The sequence below is a fragment of the Rattus norvegicus genome, chromosome 5 (genome assembly GCF_036323735.1).
Source record: "Rattus norvegicus strain BN/NHsdMcwi chromosome 5, GRCr8, whole genome shotgun sequence".
NCBI classification, from domain to species: domain Eukaryota; kingdom Metazoa; phylum Chordata; class Mammalia; order Rodentia; family Muridae; genus Rattus; species Rattus norvegicus.
Genome location: NC_086023.1, coordinates 128,536,566 through 128,553,851, shown reverse-complemented (window position 1 = coordinate 128,553,851; position 17,286 = coordinate 128,536,566). Strand labels below are relative to the sequence as shown.

General features: G+C 40.6%; 2 protein-coding genes across 3 annotated transcripts in view; one reads left to right on the top strand and one right to left on the bottom strand.

The window, feature by feature from the left end:
- Orc1 (origin recognition complex, subunit 1) overlaps positions 1-877 on the bottom strand; it is a 28,969-nt gene extending 28,092 nt beyond the window's left edge. The window contains exon 1 of one of the 2 annotated variants that reach the window (XM_006238515.5): positions 705-877. The gene's annotated coding sequence lies outside the window, so the exon portion shown is untranslated. The remainder of the gene's footprint in view (positions 1-704) is intronic. The other variant, XM_063287715.1, reaches the window with a different exon arrangement.
- Positions 878-986: 109 nt separating this feature from the next.
- Positions 987-12,686, top strand: Prpf38a (pre-mRNA processing factor 38A). The gene is made up of 10 exons (NM_001106672.1): positions 987-1,318; positions 2,730-2,889; positions 4,394-4,515; positions 5,746-5,831; positions 6,813-6,923; positions 8,567-8,679; positions 9,333-9,359; positions 9,457-9,554; positions 9,971-10,019; positions 12,129-12,686. Exons 1-10 carry the CDS (start codon positions 1,189-1,191, stop codon positions 12,169-12,171), a joined length of 939 nt encoding a protein of 312 aa, NP_001100142.1. The 5' UTR covers positions 987-1,188; the 3' UTR covers positions 12,172-12,686.
- Positions 12,687-17,286: the final 4,600 nt, after the last annotated feature.

Here is a 17,286-nt window from a genome sequence, read left to right as displayed (position 1 = left end):
TTGCCGTCTAATACAGCTTCTAAAATATTTTATAATTCTGGTCAGGCAGAGGCAGGCGGATCTCTTTGAGTGTTAGGCCAACCTGGTCTACAGAGTGTTCCAGGACAGACAGGGCTACACAGAGAAACAGTGTTTCGAACCCCTTCCCGCACCTTACCCAATCTAATCCTGAAAAAGCCGGGTGTGGTGGTGGCGCGCCATTAATTCTAACGCCTGAGAGGCAGAGGCAGTCGCTCAGAAATCCCAATTCCTCCAATTGTTACGAGAAGGCTAGACCCAAGAAAGTAGAAAACGAGCCATTAGATAGATGTTCTCTCCTGTGACTAGGGACTGAAGGCTCACCAAAAGACAAGTTATTGGGAAAGGAGACCTGAGGAGAACGAGAAGCCAGAGTCACAAAAATTGACCTAGAGAAAGTTTCTCTCGGGGCGGAATCACTAGTTAGTGAAGCTGAACGCAACATCAGCTCCGCCGTTCTAAAGGAAAGGATGCGAGTGCTTTTCAGAAGCCGTGCACGTGGAAAGTCAAAGCCTTAGGCTCCCCGCGACGGCAGGCTCCACCCGCTTCTCTGAGATCTCCTTCAGCGCAGGAAATGTTTCAGGAGCTCCCAGAAGGCGAGGAGAACGTTTACCCACTTTCGAGAGGTGAGGGCACTTAAGGCCCTAGGTGCACGTGTGTGGAGTCTGAGGACGACCCGCACTCACCTCACCGAAGCTTGTTAGGGCTGTCGGTAACCCTCCGCTTCCCACTACTTGCAGTCCAGGCACTGAGGGGGCTGTGGAACGCTCGCTCGTGCAGTTTGGGCTCCGCCAGGAGACGACAGCTGCAACGCGCACCCAGTGCTCTCAGCTGACTAGGAATGGAAGTCAGAGGAAAAAACTTTTCGCGCCACTAACCGAAACCCCGCCCATAGTCTGATTCTTATTGGTGTTTCTAACACCTTGCCACGCCCTCCAAAGGCTCATGACGTACTTCCGCCAATTTGCTTCAGCCCTCTCTGAGGAAGGTTGTGCGTAGTGTCCGGAAAGAGTTCTGAGCCACAGCTTCCGGTACAAAGCTAGTCGCTTTCCGCGGTTCGAAGGAATTCCTTAAGGTTTCCCTAGCCTCTGCTAGTCTTTTTCTTCTTCTTTTTTAATCTGGATGTGACGTATTAAGCAAGCCGACGGAAATAGTTGAAAGCGTTCTAAAATGGCGAACCGTACAGTGAAGGATGCCCACAGCATCCATGGCACCAATCCTCAGTATCTGGTGGAGAAGATCATCCGGACACGAATTTATGAATCAAAGTACTGGAAAGAAGAGTGTTTTGGACTTACAGGTGAGAGACAGCGCGCACCTCGCTTCTCGGCTTACGGGTGTTTTCTTCTGATTGAGTAAGGAAGGATAGACCCTCTGGGCGTATGTCAACCATTCATAAACACTGTTCTGTGTCTAGACTTATACTAGACAGGACACAGACAAATCTGACACGATCTTTCCTTTGTTTTTTTCTTTTTAGTTTTCCGAGACAGGGTTTCTCTGTAATATCCCTGGCTGTCCTGGGATTCGCTGGTATCGAACTCCGAGAGATCCTCCTGCTCTGCCTCCTGAGGGCTGAGATTAAAGGAATGCTGAACCGACCTTTTTTGATGCTAAAGAATTTGCTTAGGTTCTTTGAGCCACTATTTTTTGTAGTCTGTTGAGTCCTAGACTGTTTATCTCAGCGACCGGATACATTTCCTTGAATACAGCTTTCTGAAGATGTTAAAGGAACGTCACCATTCCTATAATCAAATTCTTGCTCTTCTTAAATGAGTCATTATTTTCATTCTTGACCTACTTCCTCTAGTCTTTTAGGTTTTTGGGGTTTTTTTGTTTGTTTGTTTGTTTGTTTGTTTGTTTTCCCCCCTTGAGACAGTGTCTCACTGTGTAGCCTTAGATGGCCTGGAACTCTCTATGTAGAGGAGGCTGGCCTTGAACACACAGAGTATGAAAGGCATGAGCCACCTCGCTGACTCCTATCAATTCTCCAGAGTAGCTATCTGGAGAATTTCCCAGCTTTGTTCATATTCACCTAGTGTGATTTTTGCTGTGGTTCTTGAGCAGGTAAATCACTTAACCTTTTTTTGTCCTCATTATCCTTAGCTGTAAGTCAGGACAATGATTATTTGGGTGTTTTGTTTTTGTTTTAGACAGGGTTCCCCTGCGTAGTCCTGACTGCCCTCGAACTCACTCTGTAGACCAGGATGGCCTAGAACTCAGAGATGTGCCTGCTTCTGGCTCCCAAGTTGTACATTACCCCCCACCAGCATCTGGACTTTCCTCATGACTTGTTGTATAAAGATTGAGGACTCGTGAGTCCACTCTTCCTTGATGGACTAAATAGTTGACTGAGGCAGGGGTAAGGGATCTGTCTCAGTAGTGGTGTGGTTCCAGGCATATGTAGCCCTGGCTGTCCTGGAACTCACTCTGCAGACTAGGCTTTCTCAAATTCAGAGATCTGCTTGCCTCTGCCTCCTGAGTGCTGAGATTAGAAGCAAGCGTTACCATGCTCAGGGGGTTTTTTTGTTTTCTTTTTAAGACTCATTTTTATTACTATTATTGATAAGCTTTTGATCTCTTAAATATTAAGTTCTTATCAATTATTTAGGAACTCTAAACCTTTAGCTATTTAATCTCCCAACCAAGAAACCTAAGGCCTTTAATATTATGTCTAAGATGAATGTCACTTTGTTTTTGTTTTTTTTCAGCTGAACTTGTAGTCGACAAAGCCATGGAGTTGAAGTTTGTGGGTGGTGTGTATGGTGGAAACATAAAGCCAACTCCATTTCTATGTTTAACCTTGAAGATGCTTCAGATTCAACCTGAAAAAGATATCATTGTTGAGTTCATAAAAAATGAAGATTTCAAGTAAGTACAATGGTAACCAGCACAAAAATTTTAGTGGTTCAAAGTTGGCTTTGTTAGTAGGATTGTCTGTGTCTCATTTCTACAGCCTTCAGCCTTTGAACTTGTATTTTGTCTACTGTAGTTATGTAGACCTAACTCCCTGTTCCCCAAAACGTATTTCACAAATTAAATATGCACACATAATATTTTTACATATGTATACATACACACAGAGTCTCATCAAAGTGATGTGTTGGTAGACACTGTATGTGGGAGCCATACAACATAGGATGTTAGTTGACAGGTTAGATCGGTATCTTATTTAGACTTTGGTACCTATTGACTGTAACCCCATAGAATTTCTCTAATTTTTTTTAAAGCTTGTCAATGAATGGTAAACATAATCAGCTGTTCCATATCATCCATTCTCTAGGAATGCGGAGGCAGGTGTAATAGCTGATCCTGTGCCGAACAAAATGTGTTTTAAGGGCCTTAGATATAGTGATTCATATACTTTTCATCCCAGTGCTTTAAAAATACTATGCCTATTTTACATGGGCAGAAACTGAGGCACAGAGATTTTAAGGAATTTTTTGGTCAGAAAACTAGTGCGTGTTAGATCTGTGGCTGAGATAAAGCCTGGGGATAGAACAAATGGAAGGGTGTAAGTCTGATCCCCATTGGGGATTGGAGAGGAGAAACTGGCTGCAGAGTACACTTTGGTTTTCTTTGTTTTGTTTTGATTTTTGAGATACTGCCTCAGCGTAGTTCTGGCTGGCCTTATATTTATGGCAGTCCTCTATTTCTGCCTCCTGAGTGCTAGGTCTCAGCTAGAATGCATATTCGTTGCTGTACTGTTCTTCTCATGTGATGAAGCTTGGATTTCAAAAGGAGATTTGAGTAAGGACTGGATATATGAGATAAAGGAGGAGAAGGAATAATACCCTCCAGAACTGACAGTTAGCAGTTAACTTACTTAGTTAAGGACATGAGGTGTCCTGCTGTTCATAGTACTATAGTTTTCTTGCATTTATTCATGGCACTGGGCAATACATTAGGTAGCAGCTTCTCCACCTTACAGGTTGAGAAAAGAAGTTCAATGTCTGTTACTAAAATTAGTAATTTATGAAATCAGGACTTTGACCTCTATGACATTGACCTTTATCCAGAACCTATATTTGTGCCTATGTATGAATATCCTGGTATTGTTGTAAAATATATATTATGTCTTATTTTTTTGGAATCTTAGGCTAATTCTGTGAAGTTTTACAGATGATATATCTGAAAGTTGAGCAACGTGTACCAAGCCCCCACAGCTAGTGATTGGTAGATGAGGAAGTTGATTAGGTCTCCATATTTTAGCCATCATCTGTTCAATGCTACCTTCAGAAATACAGCTTTTTAATCTGATAACAAGAAGAAAAAAAATAAGACACCTTTACTGACTGTTGTCATGAGAAAACCCAATTATAAAACTGAGGAAGTCTTGAGGTGATCTGTTGTTTCACTGTCATCTCTCTGCTAGGTATGTCCGGATGTTAGGGGCCCTTTATATGAGGCTGACAGGAACTGCAATTGATTGCTACAAGTACTTGGAGCCTTTGTACAATGACTACCGAAAAATCAAGAGCCAGAACAGAAATGGAGGTATGGTGCCAAGTCTCTTGACTGCTACTCCTCAGCGATCTACTTATTTCCACATGCACTAGATGTTCCTTTACATGTGCATTACTGCTGTTCACCAAATCTTCTGTCACCCTCACTGGAAGCATTAACCTTGGTTGGCCTTAACCCTTTGGGAACATGGCTGCCTCCTTTTCATGATGCATTTCATGTGAAACACTGACTTAGGTCAGATATATTTTCCACATATGCTCGATCTATAGGATGTAGGAGCTTCAAAATGGTTTCTTTATAAAATCCGCTTTAGCCTACCCAGGTCAGTTTCCAAATCCAACAGCTTCACCTTCTTTCCCCTGCAGGCTGCTTCTCTAGGATTGTTACCATGCTATGCTGTACTTTGTAAACTAAGTGGACCTATGTTACTCATGTAGGGACTCCACGGAAAAACACTAAACATATCTAAGGAGATGTCAATATCTTTTATAGCTACATCTTTGCTTTGTTTTGTCTTGTTTTAGAGCATGTGGCCCAGGACCTTCAACATTATAGCTAAGGATGACCTCAAACTTCTATGGCCTCTGCCTCTCAAATATGGGAATTACAGGAGTGCACCACAATGCCTGTCTCTGTCTTGGGAGGCAATAGTATTGGAGAATGGAACTTAGGGAGGGCATCGTGCATGTGAAGTCAGTGCTTTGCCTTGAGAGATACACCTATGCTGAGGAAGGATTTCTCATAATCTAATCAGAAACCCTCAAGTTGAGACACCTTTCTTCTTTGGGATATAGAAGATTAGCAATTTAGTATAAGTTGAATATCCCCCTCTTCAAAATGGCCTTGAACCAGAGTGTTACTGATTTCAGGGCATTTTACTTTTTGGAATGCTTGTATAAACTATCAGTTGAGCATCTCTATCCAGAAACCTCAAATACTCCTTAGGAATTCTTAATGTGTATTATACTCTAAACTTTTATTGATTTATTTCTTCACTGAAATATATATTGAGAGTTGGTAATATGCCAGGTGAACATGAATATGTCACGAACTAGAAGCAACATGGTGAGCAGGTGGATATGATTATGGTATCTAAGACAGGAGGCCCTACTTTCAGTTCTTATGTCTGAAAGGAAGGAAGGAAGAAAAAAAAAGAGGTGAGGCATGTTCAGAGCTTCATATAAAATTTCATGGTTATTTTACTCTTTGGGTAACTAAGACATTTCCAGATTGCTTAATCTAATCATTTTTCTCTTCCAGAGTTTGAACTGATGCATGTAGATGAGTTCATTGATGAACTACTGCACAGTGAGCGAGTCTGTGATATCATTTTGCCTCGGCTACAGGTATGAGGTCACCTTTTACCTCCCACGTAAACAAATAACTACTGAGATACTGAAACTTTAGGAGTTGTCTTAATAAGTCCTTATACCAAGATTTATAGAGGATAGCGATTGAGATGGAAGCAGGTAATGTTTCATGGGTTGGCTTTAAACAGAGGAAAGGAACTTTAGGATGTCTTATCCCAAATATAGCTGGGGAATTGTTTTTTTCAAACTGGTAAACTAGGCTATGAAACAGAAAAAGATCACATGGAATGAGAAAGAAAACACTCAATCCCTAACTTCTTGTTTATCATCTTGCATCACATCCAAAGTGGTAAGTGTCCATAAAGCAACAAAAAAGGAGAACCCTTAGGGCTGACCCCGAATCCACATAGAGCTGGTGCTTATAGCAGTAATGCGAGCAGGCCACTACTGTCCAGTGGAGCACAGAGAAAGGGGAATTGCCAGAAGCCTACAGGTCAGCTAAGCTAGCCTCCCCAACAGGGAACAAAAGACCTGCATCAAACAAAGGGCAAGTTGAGAAGTGATCCCCAGATCGTCTCAGACGTCACATGGATATTCTGGCACATGTGCTCACACTGAGACAAAATTGTAAAATATTGAAAACTAAACACCTTTACTGATAAAAGTCTATTGTGCCAGGCATTGTGGTACAGGTCTTGAGTCCCAACACTTGGGACCTGCTCTCATTTTAGGACAACCAAGCCTTCATTGTGAGACCATCTCAGACACAAACAATAAGCTCCCCTGAAAAACTCTCCAGACAACAACAAAATGCCCAGTGTTCGGGCATGGAGGGGCCGGAGGGGCCAGAGAACAGTCAGTTCCCACCTCCCACCAGAGAATGCCAGAAGAGGGGTTGGGTCCTTTAAAACTAGTGAGCCACCATGTGGGTATTAGGAGCTGAACTAAGGTCCTTTAATAGCCTAGTCATATGGAAGAAATGGCAGTGACTTTTTACTTTGACTGTGTTCTCTGTAGAAACGGTATGTGCTGGAGGAAGCTGAGCAGCTGGAGCCTCGAGTCAGCGCTCTAGAAGAGGACATGGATGACGTGGAGTCTAGTGAGGAAGAAGAGGAGGAAGATGAGAAGGTAAGACAATATGAAAGCTTTCAGGGCTGGGAAGGAAGAAAATAAACCTTATTTTTTTAAGCTTTAGTTTTAAAGTTAATGATAACCTTTTTACATTGTTTGTGGATTAATTATTTTGGGGGCCTTTTGGACAAGGAGAGCCCTATTGTATGGATAAGGCTAGATAGACATTTCAGTTCTGATCAGGAATACTAGAATTTTATGACTGGACCTAAAAAATAAGAATGCTATATTCTCACTGAAATTATGAGTTTCAGTGTCAAATATGCCTTGATTTGAAAACCTCTTCTCTGTCATAGTAATGGTATGGTCTTAATAGTCCTGATTTTTCTTCCTTTGTGTTAGGAATTGCATCCAGTCTCACCTATTCTATCCCTGAGATGCACCCAGTACCTACTGCTATGTTAGGTTACTTGTCTTCTGTAAAGCAAGGACTACAGTACTTTTCTCTGAAGACTGTTGTGTGTTCACGAACGTCTTAGTATATTTCTACATAATTGGTAAAGGAATGGTAGCTATCAAAAAACTTGGACAAAACACTTGTCATGCTTGAACATACTCTTAAGGACAGAAGTTACCTGCTGCATAGTCATGTTTTGTCAGAATTAATAACTGTAGTGCTGAAAAGTTGAAAATCACCCACCTCCTCAGCTGTCAGCATCTAAGGAACAGGTCGGTTGTTGACGTGAATCTTAAGCAGCCATTAAAATGATGGGAGACATGGGTTATGTGCTTACAGTAACGTAGCTCTAAAACATTTGCAAGTCTACTCTAAGAAACACCGGGCAAGAGGCAGAGGACATACAAGGGATGCTTGGTGACACACGCATTTAATTTTGAACCCTCTAAGAGAGGCAGAAACAGGTAGTCTATGAGTTTGAGACGAGCCAGACTTGCACAGTAAGACCTTGTCTCTAAAACTAAAAAATCAACCTCAAATTGTGTCTTATAGTGATAACAGTAGTCTAATTATTTTTCCTCAACATGGAATTATCTGTTACCATCCCTTGTGATACTACTTTTTTTAAAAAATCTTCATTCTCTTCTTCCACTTACATTTTGACAATGGAATTTTAGCACAATTCCAAGTTGTGAATGTTGTTTGTAGATAGCACTCTAGGTATTGTTTCACTTGGCTTCTCTTTTTGTTGTTTTGTTTTTCAAGATGGGGTATATACTTCTGGCTCTCTTTGAACTACATAGACCAGAATGGTCTCAAATTCCCTAAGATCCACCTGCTTCAGCATCCCCAGTGCTGGGATTATATGCATACACCACCATGTCAGCTCCTGCTGCTACATACTCTTGGTAGAGCTAGGGTAAATTATTTTAAAGATTAAAATCACTATGGCTTTGCATTTAACAGTACTGAACTTGAATCTATTTCACATTCCTTAGAAAATCAGCATTGTTATTTCTTACTGTAACCAGTCATAGGCAGGTGATTCTATTATCAATAAAAAGGTCACTGAGAACTGTGTATTGCTAATTCTTCCTTTGTCACTAGAACTACCTACCTATGTAGTCAAATCACTGTTGTAAAGTTACTTGAAAATGTACACTGACAGAATTCTAAGGAGACTCTACCATGTTATTCATGGCTACCTTTAATAAAAGCCAGTATTTGTCCCTCTCTTTTCAAGTTGGAAAGAGTACCATCACCTGACCACCGACGAAGAAGCTACCGAGACTTGGACAAGCCAAGACGCTCACCTGCACTGCGCTACAGGAGGAGCCGGAGCCGTTCTCCCAGAAGGTAGGCTGGGACACTTTTTGCCAGAGTTTGTGTTTCCCTATTACTACTGAACCATCACCCTTAAAGCCTCATTGGCAGACCAAAAAAAAAAAAAAAAAGAATTCCTGGGGCAGATGGCTAAGACCTGCACCCAGATGACAGCTCACAACTGTAACTCCAGTTCCATGGGATCCCATACCCTCACACCCATATACATTAAAAATAATTCTTTACTTACTTTGTCATCGGTGTATTAAGCTGGACTTGGCTATATAGTTCAATTACAATCACCTGTTTTCTGATTATGTATTCCAGATAGTGTAGAGCAGCTGTAATGAGGATGGCTGGAGCAGCTCCCCTATATCTCCTATCCTCCATCAGGTTAAATTGGCTAAGTTCTGAAGGAGTTGACAGAATTCAAGAGCCAATGGGTCATCCTTTCATGCAAATGTTTTTCTAGTATCTATGGCACATTTGCTATTATCTCACTGCTCAAAGTAATTTGCATGTCAGTATTAGGAGTATCCTACATTTAAAAGACACAGAACAAGTAAGAATCAGAAACCACTGTGTTCAGTCCCCAGTATTTCTTCCTCTTAAAAAAGGAGGGGGTGGTTTAATTTTTTTCGATGTACAATATCCAGTACACTAACCTGTTCCTCCTCTTGCCACAGGCGGAGTAGATCTCCTAAAAGAAGAAGGTAGGTCCTTAGTCATTTCTGAAAAGACGGTTTTGAAAGGGGAAGTGGTGGTGTTTATTATAAAACAAGTGCTGAGCTAACCATCCTTTTTCCATAGTCCTTCTCCTCGACGAGAAAGGCATAGGAGCAAGAGTCCACGACGCCATCGAAGCAGGTCCAGAGACAGACGACACAGATCCCGCTCTAAATCCCCAGGTGTAGTATCTGGGCCTTTTATTGCTTGTCTTAGTAACTAAATCTAAAAGGAGCATTAAGACTCCTGAGATATGAAATATGAAGCAGAAAAGGAAAGGGACATGGAATTCAAGTTCACATTAGACGCTTCTGAGCTTCATTATATGGAAATGGGATTTCACTTTTTATCCAAATTGCACAAGGACCAGTATAATAGAGCTCAAAGTATAATTAATGTTTTGTAGAGTTAGCCATAATGCTCTGTATATTTGATTTCATTACTGCATTCCCTGCCACAACTAACAACCAGTTTAGAGATGTGATAGTAAGTGTATCCTCAGAATAGGCCAGAAAGGTAAGAGGAGCTGGGGAAAGGGAGAGTTATGACCTAAATTGGGAGAAAAGAAATGCTCATCAAATGACCTTTCCTTCCCTAGGTCACCACCGTAGTCACAGACATAGAAGCCACTCAAAGTCTCCTGAAAGGTATGAGTTAAACCTCTATCTTAAGAATTTAGTACTTGGCTGAGGTGGTGATTAATTAGGTAAATAACGTACTTGTCATGAAAGAATGAGGACAAGAATTCAAGAGAGAGAGAGAGAGAGTGTGTGTGTGTGTGTGTGTGTGTTTCTTTTGTACCTTACCTTGCTTTCCTTTATAAAATTAAACCTTTGGACAACAGGGGAGCTATAGTCTCAATGGTTCTGGGCTTTAAGAATTAATTTTTTTTTTCTAATTCCCTCCCTCCCCCAGCCCCCCCCCCCACACACACACACATACACACACCTCCCCATCTTCCTCCATCCCCCACCAGGGTTTCTGCGTTTAACAGCCCTGGCTGTCCTGGATCTTGAAGAAATAAGGTTTCATAGTTTCATAGTTATGAGAAACAAAATTGTAACAACAAGGTTTTGAGAAATACGTCTGACGTCAGGTTGCCTAATGTTATGACAAAGTTTTGGTGATCAAGATATTGAGTCAGAAGACCAGGCTATTCTGACCAAGCTAAAGTTAAGACAAAACAAAAAGAACTGTTCTCGTAAGGATCCCTTCCCCCTCCCTGTGGTGAATCCCAAGAACAACCACAAGATGTCATCTTGATCCTGCCCAACTACCCAGTTCCTCCCCCACTTCTAACGGACTTGCCAACTTAGCCCTTTTCTAGAGATTTTCCAAGGCCAGGTACAGTGCTAGATGAGGAAAGTGACTAATTGGGCCAAGAACAGCCCATTGAGCAGGCCAGCCAATACCTGTCCAGATCCTTTGTCCTGTGTACCACCAATGAGAATAGGCCAGCTAACCCTATTGCTGAAGTCTGTCCTCTGTAAAGAATAAAAGTTATGTGCTTTTTGAGTTCGGGGTTGCCTCTCCCTGTGTGGATGAGTAAGCCCATGTACGTGGATCATTAAACCTCTTGCTATTGCAGCGGTCGCTTTGTCAATTTGTGATCTGTGGGTTGCGCTCCTGAGGTAAGGCCACTTCAGGGTCTTACAACAATCTTACTTCATAGACCAGTGTAAATCAGTCTGACCTTGAACACAGAGATGTGTCTGCCTCTGCTGGGATTAAGGGCATGTGCCATCACACCCAGCTTAAGATTTATTTTTAATTGTATATATGTGTTTATCTGAAACGAATGCAGATGCCAGTGGAGGTCAAAGGTATGACCCTAGGAACTGCAGTTATTGTGAGCCACCAAATATGGACCCATGTACTTGGGTCCCCTTTAATAGTGCTTTCTCTTTACCATTAGCCCAAGAACCAACTTTTAAAACTTAACAGTTCAGTACCTGGAAAACAAAGCCAAAAAAACTGGATAGGATCTCAGTGGCTTCAAGGATAAAGTACTTGCTATGCAAAGCAGTCCAAATCCTTAGAAACCACTTTTTAAAAGCCAGGAGATGGTTTATACTTGAATTCCAACATTGAACGCAAAAACAGGATCCTCAAGCGGGGCTGGTAATCTAGACTGGCTTCATCTTAAGATCTAGTTTTCTGTTGCTGGGATAAATGGCATGACCCAAAGCAACAGATTTCTTTCAGATTGTACTTCCAGGTAACAGTCCTTGATTGAGGAAAGTCAAGGTAGGCACTCAAGCAGGATTCCTGGAGGGTAAAGCTGCTTACTGTCTTGCTTTCTGGCTAGCTTTCTTACAAAGCCTAGACCCAACTACCTTGGGCTGATGCTGTCCTCAGTGGACTGGGCCCTTCCATCTCAATCAAGACACTCTCTCACAGACATTGCCAAGGCAAGTCTACTGTAGATTCCTTTTTCCCAGGTGATTGGGTTGTGTCAACTGGACAACTGCCTCAATAAGTAAAATGAAGACATGAGTATCACAGCCTCTAGCCTGCATATGCACTAAAGTATATGTGCACATTCAGCGTCATGTGAAACACAAATACACATAAAACTGCACAGGGTATGATGATACACCTGTAACCCCAGCACTGGGGAGGAAAAAGCAGGGAGACTGTCAACAACACAACCACACACATGCACACACGCATGCACGAATCCTGCCATCTATACTCATCGGTATTGGCATGCTATGTTCATGTGATTTGAATGACTTTTATCTATTCCATTTCAGGTCTAAAAAGAGCCACAAGAAGAGCCGGAGAGGAAATGAGTAATGGATTCATCTTGATCTCAGCCCTGATGACCTGTGGGTGTGACAGTGTCTGTTTAAGTGGAATGATCAGGATCTCCTCTTCAGGCAGCTATGAGTATTTGGGGTTTTTCAAAATCAACTTGTTTTGTTGGGCTTTGTTTTTGTTTTAATATTACAGAGGTGCTAAGTTTTGTATCTCTTTGGATTATAATCAGCAGCTTTGAAGAGTGTTTTTGATCAAATCAAGGTCAGGTTTTGGCCTAACCAACTATGGCTATACATACTTAACAGGATCAAGAAGACCTGGGAATTGGAGAGGTTTCCTGAGAATAAAAAGATGTGATCCTTTTATTTGTAATTAAACCTCACACAGTTTTCATTTTTCTCTGTTTTTTGTTGTTTTGTTTATTCTATATGATTAGCTGCTTTGCGAATCCTCTGGTTTAGGCTGCTGCTGTGTAAACACCCAGCTAATAAAGCACATTAATTCCTAACTTCTCAATACGCACAGACAGCAGCAGTGGCAATAAACATGGAAAATAACTAGTTAGTAGTTTTGCAAGAACAGAGTATCCTCAAACAAAGCTTTTTCTGGATTTTTAAATTCAGGTCCATTAAACAATTCAACATGATTGCATTTACCATCCTCTGTACAAGCCAGGTATCATGGCTCACACCATAATCTCAGCACAGGCTGAGCACTGTTTCTGGTTTTGACCTAAGTGGCTAGATAACAGAAGAGATTGCTTTTAGGGGGTATGGGAGTGAGAAAGTTGTGGTAGGAATGAAAACAGTTGTATTTCTTTTTATATGGGTGAAAATAGGAACTAGTGGAGTTCACCATTGTAATCTAGGCTAGAACTGACAATCATGGAAGATTCAGATTCCAAGAGAGTATGATATAAGAGCAGCAGCAGTGTCACAGGCACTACCAACACTTGGGACAACTAATACAGGTCATCTAGTAAATACTGCAATCAGCAATTCACAAAGGTAAGAGAATCAGTAGGTCAAAGACAAGTCCATAGGCACAGATGCTTGAGAGGATTAAGATCCTAACTAGAACAGCTCCTTTTGCCTATACTTACCTTTTCTCCTTTAAGGTGGGAGAAATGATTGACTTCTTGCAACTCTAATTGTAGGAGGAACTGTAAACATCAGCAGCCTTATAGGATCCAGCTCAGGGAATCATATCTGGTTATAGGATAAATATTTCTAAGGTTTCTTGTTGACTGGGGTACTTTTGTAGCAATAGTAATGCAATTTCTTTGTTTTTTGTTTTTTTTAATAACTTCAGGGCCAGGTTTGAATGTTTTATTAAAGGTATTTTATTTTCTTTTTTCTTTTTTTCGGAGCTGAGGACCAAACCCAGGGCCTTGCACTTGCTAGGCAAGCGCTCTACCACTGAGCTAAACCCCCAACCCCAGTAAAGCAATTTCTAATAGTTTGTGCTTTCATATTCTTTAATGATTCCTCAAATCTTGATACATAAATTAATAAAGTTGTCTATAAGACCTATTATGACTTATTAATAGAATTGCATCTTGTGACTTTTAAAATTAAATACAATAATCCTCACTCAGATCTAGTTGAAATTCCTAGAGGCTTATTTCTTACTGAGGTGACTTAGGTGAAAAGATACCTCTTCATGACCCATGCCATAGGTCAACCAAGTACCATTAACTTTGTTTACTATTAAGGTAGATTTAAGTAACTATAATAAAAAGCCCCCTACAATATTTTAAGAGAAACCCTCCCCAATTTTAGAGCATACATTCAATGTAGTAGAATCTGGATCTAATATGAGCAGCAGGAAACATAATACCCTGTCATTTAATACAAAGACCATTTTGGGACTGGAGAGATGGCTCAGTGGTTAAGAGCACCAACTGCTCTTCCAGAGGTCCTGAGTTCAAATCCTAGCAACCACATGGTGGCTCACGACAACGTGTAATGAGATCTGATGCCCTCTTCTGGTGTATCTGAAAATAGTGATGACAGTGTACTCACATACACAAAATGAATATTTTAAAAAACAAACAAAAAAACAAAAACCATTTTGGCAAACCACAGATTTCTGCCTTTTTTTTTTTTTTTTTTTGCATGAGGCCTTTGCATAGTAGCTTTAAAATACCTTGGTTATCACAATCTTTTTTTTTTTTTCGGAGCTGGGGACCGAACCCAGGGCCTTGCGCTTGCCAGGCAAGCGCTCTACCACTGAGCTAAATCCCCAACCCGGTTATCACAATCTTAGAGGCATGTTTTACATCCCGACTGTACACTTGTATATACTCTTTGTGCTGAAACAGGCTTTAAGAAAAAATTAAGCAGGGTGGGCAGTGGTAGCACACGCCTCTAATCCCAGCACTGAAGAGGCAAGGGCAGGCAGATATCTTTGAGGCAGCCTGGTCTACAGAGTGCAGAAGGACAACCAGGGGTACACAGAGAATCCCTGTCTTGAAAAGGTTTAAAAAAAAAAGATATAAAATGCAGTAATATTAGTTTGGTTATTGAGATTTTTAAAGAAGATTTGTGTGTATGCACATGTCTCTGAGTGTGTTTATATACTGGCAAGGGCCAGAAAAAGGTGTTGGATGCCTAAGTTACAGGTGTTTGTGAGTCATCTGACATGGATTCTGGGGTCCAATCACTACTCCATGATTGAACAGCGAATGCTTTTAACCACTGAGTTATTGTTCCAGACCCAATAATTTCATTGTAATCCACTTGATGGATTTCACTTTCCACAATTTGAAATCCTGTTCCTTAAAACTCATATAACCTTAACACTAAGAAATTGTTTTTACAGGGAAAAGAAATGCCAGGCTTTGGTTAGTAGGTTGTAATAGAACAACCCAATGTTAAACCTCATTAACCTTTTGTTACTCTACAGTAGTTTAAACAAAAATCAGAAAATGACACCAAGCCAAATGACCTGAATTTGATGCCGCAGTACAACGATGGGAGAATGAGAAGCCACTCCACTCCTAGGACCTTCATGTGCATGCACATGCATCATGCATACACATACACAATAATAAAAGCGAAAAGAGGGAATAGTTTTCATTTCGTTTTTATATTGAGCATACTGATGTCTAAGAGAAACATGAAGCTAGAAAAATGAAGTTTTTCAGTGGTTTACATAATTGCTCTTAGTTTTGTGAGCAATGTTGAAGTTAGGATTTCTGCCTGGAAAACAGTTGTCACCTTTAATTTCCTAGTTTTCTTTTAAGTCCAGTGAAATTAGTTTCCAATATTTAAGTGCATCAGTAACCTAGTACACAGGCATCAATTCCCTCCCTAACTTGCTGTATTTGTTAAAATAACATATACGCACATTTTTATAAAATCTTGTACACATACACTTAAGATAACTGGATGGAATAAATGAAGTTCACCAGATAATAATAGGATTCTTAATTGATAGACTTTAGTGTTTTATATTCTATTTACTTTGTGTGTACACACAAGTAATATATAGTGACAAAAAAAGTGACATCCATCAACAAGGAAGGCAAGCAATGTAGCTACTTACCCATCTTGCAAGCCTTACCTTAAGACCCTTTCCTTCAATGAACACATCCATTATCATTTACAAAGGAAAGTGAGTTGGAAGTTTATAGTTTTAACCAGCAACCATTTCAATGAAAGGTGATTAGGCAGAAGCTTTAGCACTTTTATCCTTTGGGCCTGGAGAAAGCTCAGTGTGAAGTAAATGCTGCTCTTGCACAGGTTTTGCCCTCAGTTCCTTACACCTACTTCAAGTGGCTGACACTCACCTGTAACTACAGCTTCACTCAGGGCACCTGTACACATGCATATACACTCCCAACATTACAGACACGATTCAAATGTTTAAAAACTTCCATCCTTTTTCTCAACTCCATTCACCCAAGCAGAATAAAATCTGTAGATACATTATTTTGCTATCACTATGTATATATTTTACTTATAGGAGAAAACTTACAGATAAGCAAAAATATGTGGAGACTGAATAAACAATATATTTTGATTAAATGTTTATGTTTTGGTGTTCTGAGATAGGCTTAACTATATAGGCTTCACCTAGGTATGTAGACCAGGCTTACTGTGAAGGAGATCTATCTCTCCCCTGAGTGCAGAGATTAAAGGTATGTGCCACCATTTACAGCATGTTAGTATGCTTTTCAATAACTGTAATGGGCAAAGGTAAAACCACCTCCATATCAAGGGACACAATTGTCTAACAAAAATAATCATGTTATTCAGAGTGTGTATGTGTTCCCTAAGACTGATCATTTTTGGACTATTAACTTTTTTCAAACAAAACTGAGCTATACTGTAAATTACAAACAGATTTTCTTTTTTTTAAGATTTATTTATTTTATGTATGTGAGTACACTGTAGCTGACTTAAGACACACAGAAAAGGGCATCGGATCCCATTACAGATGGTTGTGAGCCACCATGTGGTTGGCCAGGAATTGAACTCAGGACCTCTAGAAAAGCAGTCAGTGTTCTTATGCTGAGCCACCTCTCCAGCCCACAAATAGATTTTCTGTTCCTCAGCTTAGTTACTGAGTTTTACAACGCTGAAGGAGAGGCAGATTATCCAAAATTAGTGAATCGAACACTATCATTGATGTAAATAATAATATACTGTCATTAGGAAAGGGAGGGCTTAGAGCTCCTAGCATCATGCTTGTTACATTTTTTGAAAAGGTTTCTTTGGATTTTATTTCAGTGAAAACCTCAATTATACACAGAAGCAGAAAGAACAATGACAAGAATATCATACTCTTAATCCTCAGGTGAAATATTTGAACGCTGAAATAAATAGATGTGTGTGGATTTTTTTGGGGGGGAGGGGGGGAGACAGTCTTCTGTAACTCAGGCTAGCCTCAAATTCTATGTAGTTGAGAATGACCTTCAATTTCTTGGTGGCTGTTTGAAACCTAGCTAGCTTGGAGCTTGTTCTGAATTACTAGGCTGGCCTTAAACTCAAGATCTGCCTGCCTCTGCCTCCCAAGCACAAGGATTAAAGGTCTGTACCTTCATGCCAGACCTTTAATTTCTTGATCTTCTCACTCTACCTCCAATGCTGGGAATTCATGATGCTCCAAATTGTTTTTTAACACAAAAGCAGAGTGGGATCAGGT

Excerpts from the sequence above, each read along its gene's own strand:
- Prpf38a (NM_001106672.1), top strand. The coding sequence starts at position 1,189 with ATGGCGAACCGTACAGTGAAGGATGCCCACAGCATCCATGGCACCAAT. Across the intron at positions 2,890-4,393 it reads ATAAAAAATGAAGATTTCAA|GTATGTCCGGATGTTAGGGG; the intron begins GTAAGTACAATG and ends TCTCTCTGCTAG. Across the intron at positions 4,516-5,745 it reads GAGCCAGAACAGAAATGGAG|AGTTTGAACTGATGCATGTA; the intron begins GTATGGTGCCAA and ends TTTCTCTTCCAG.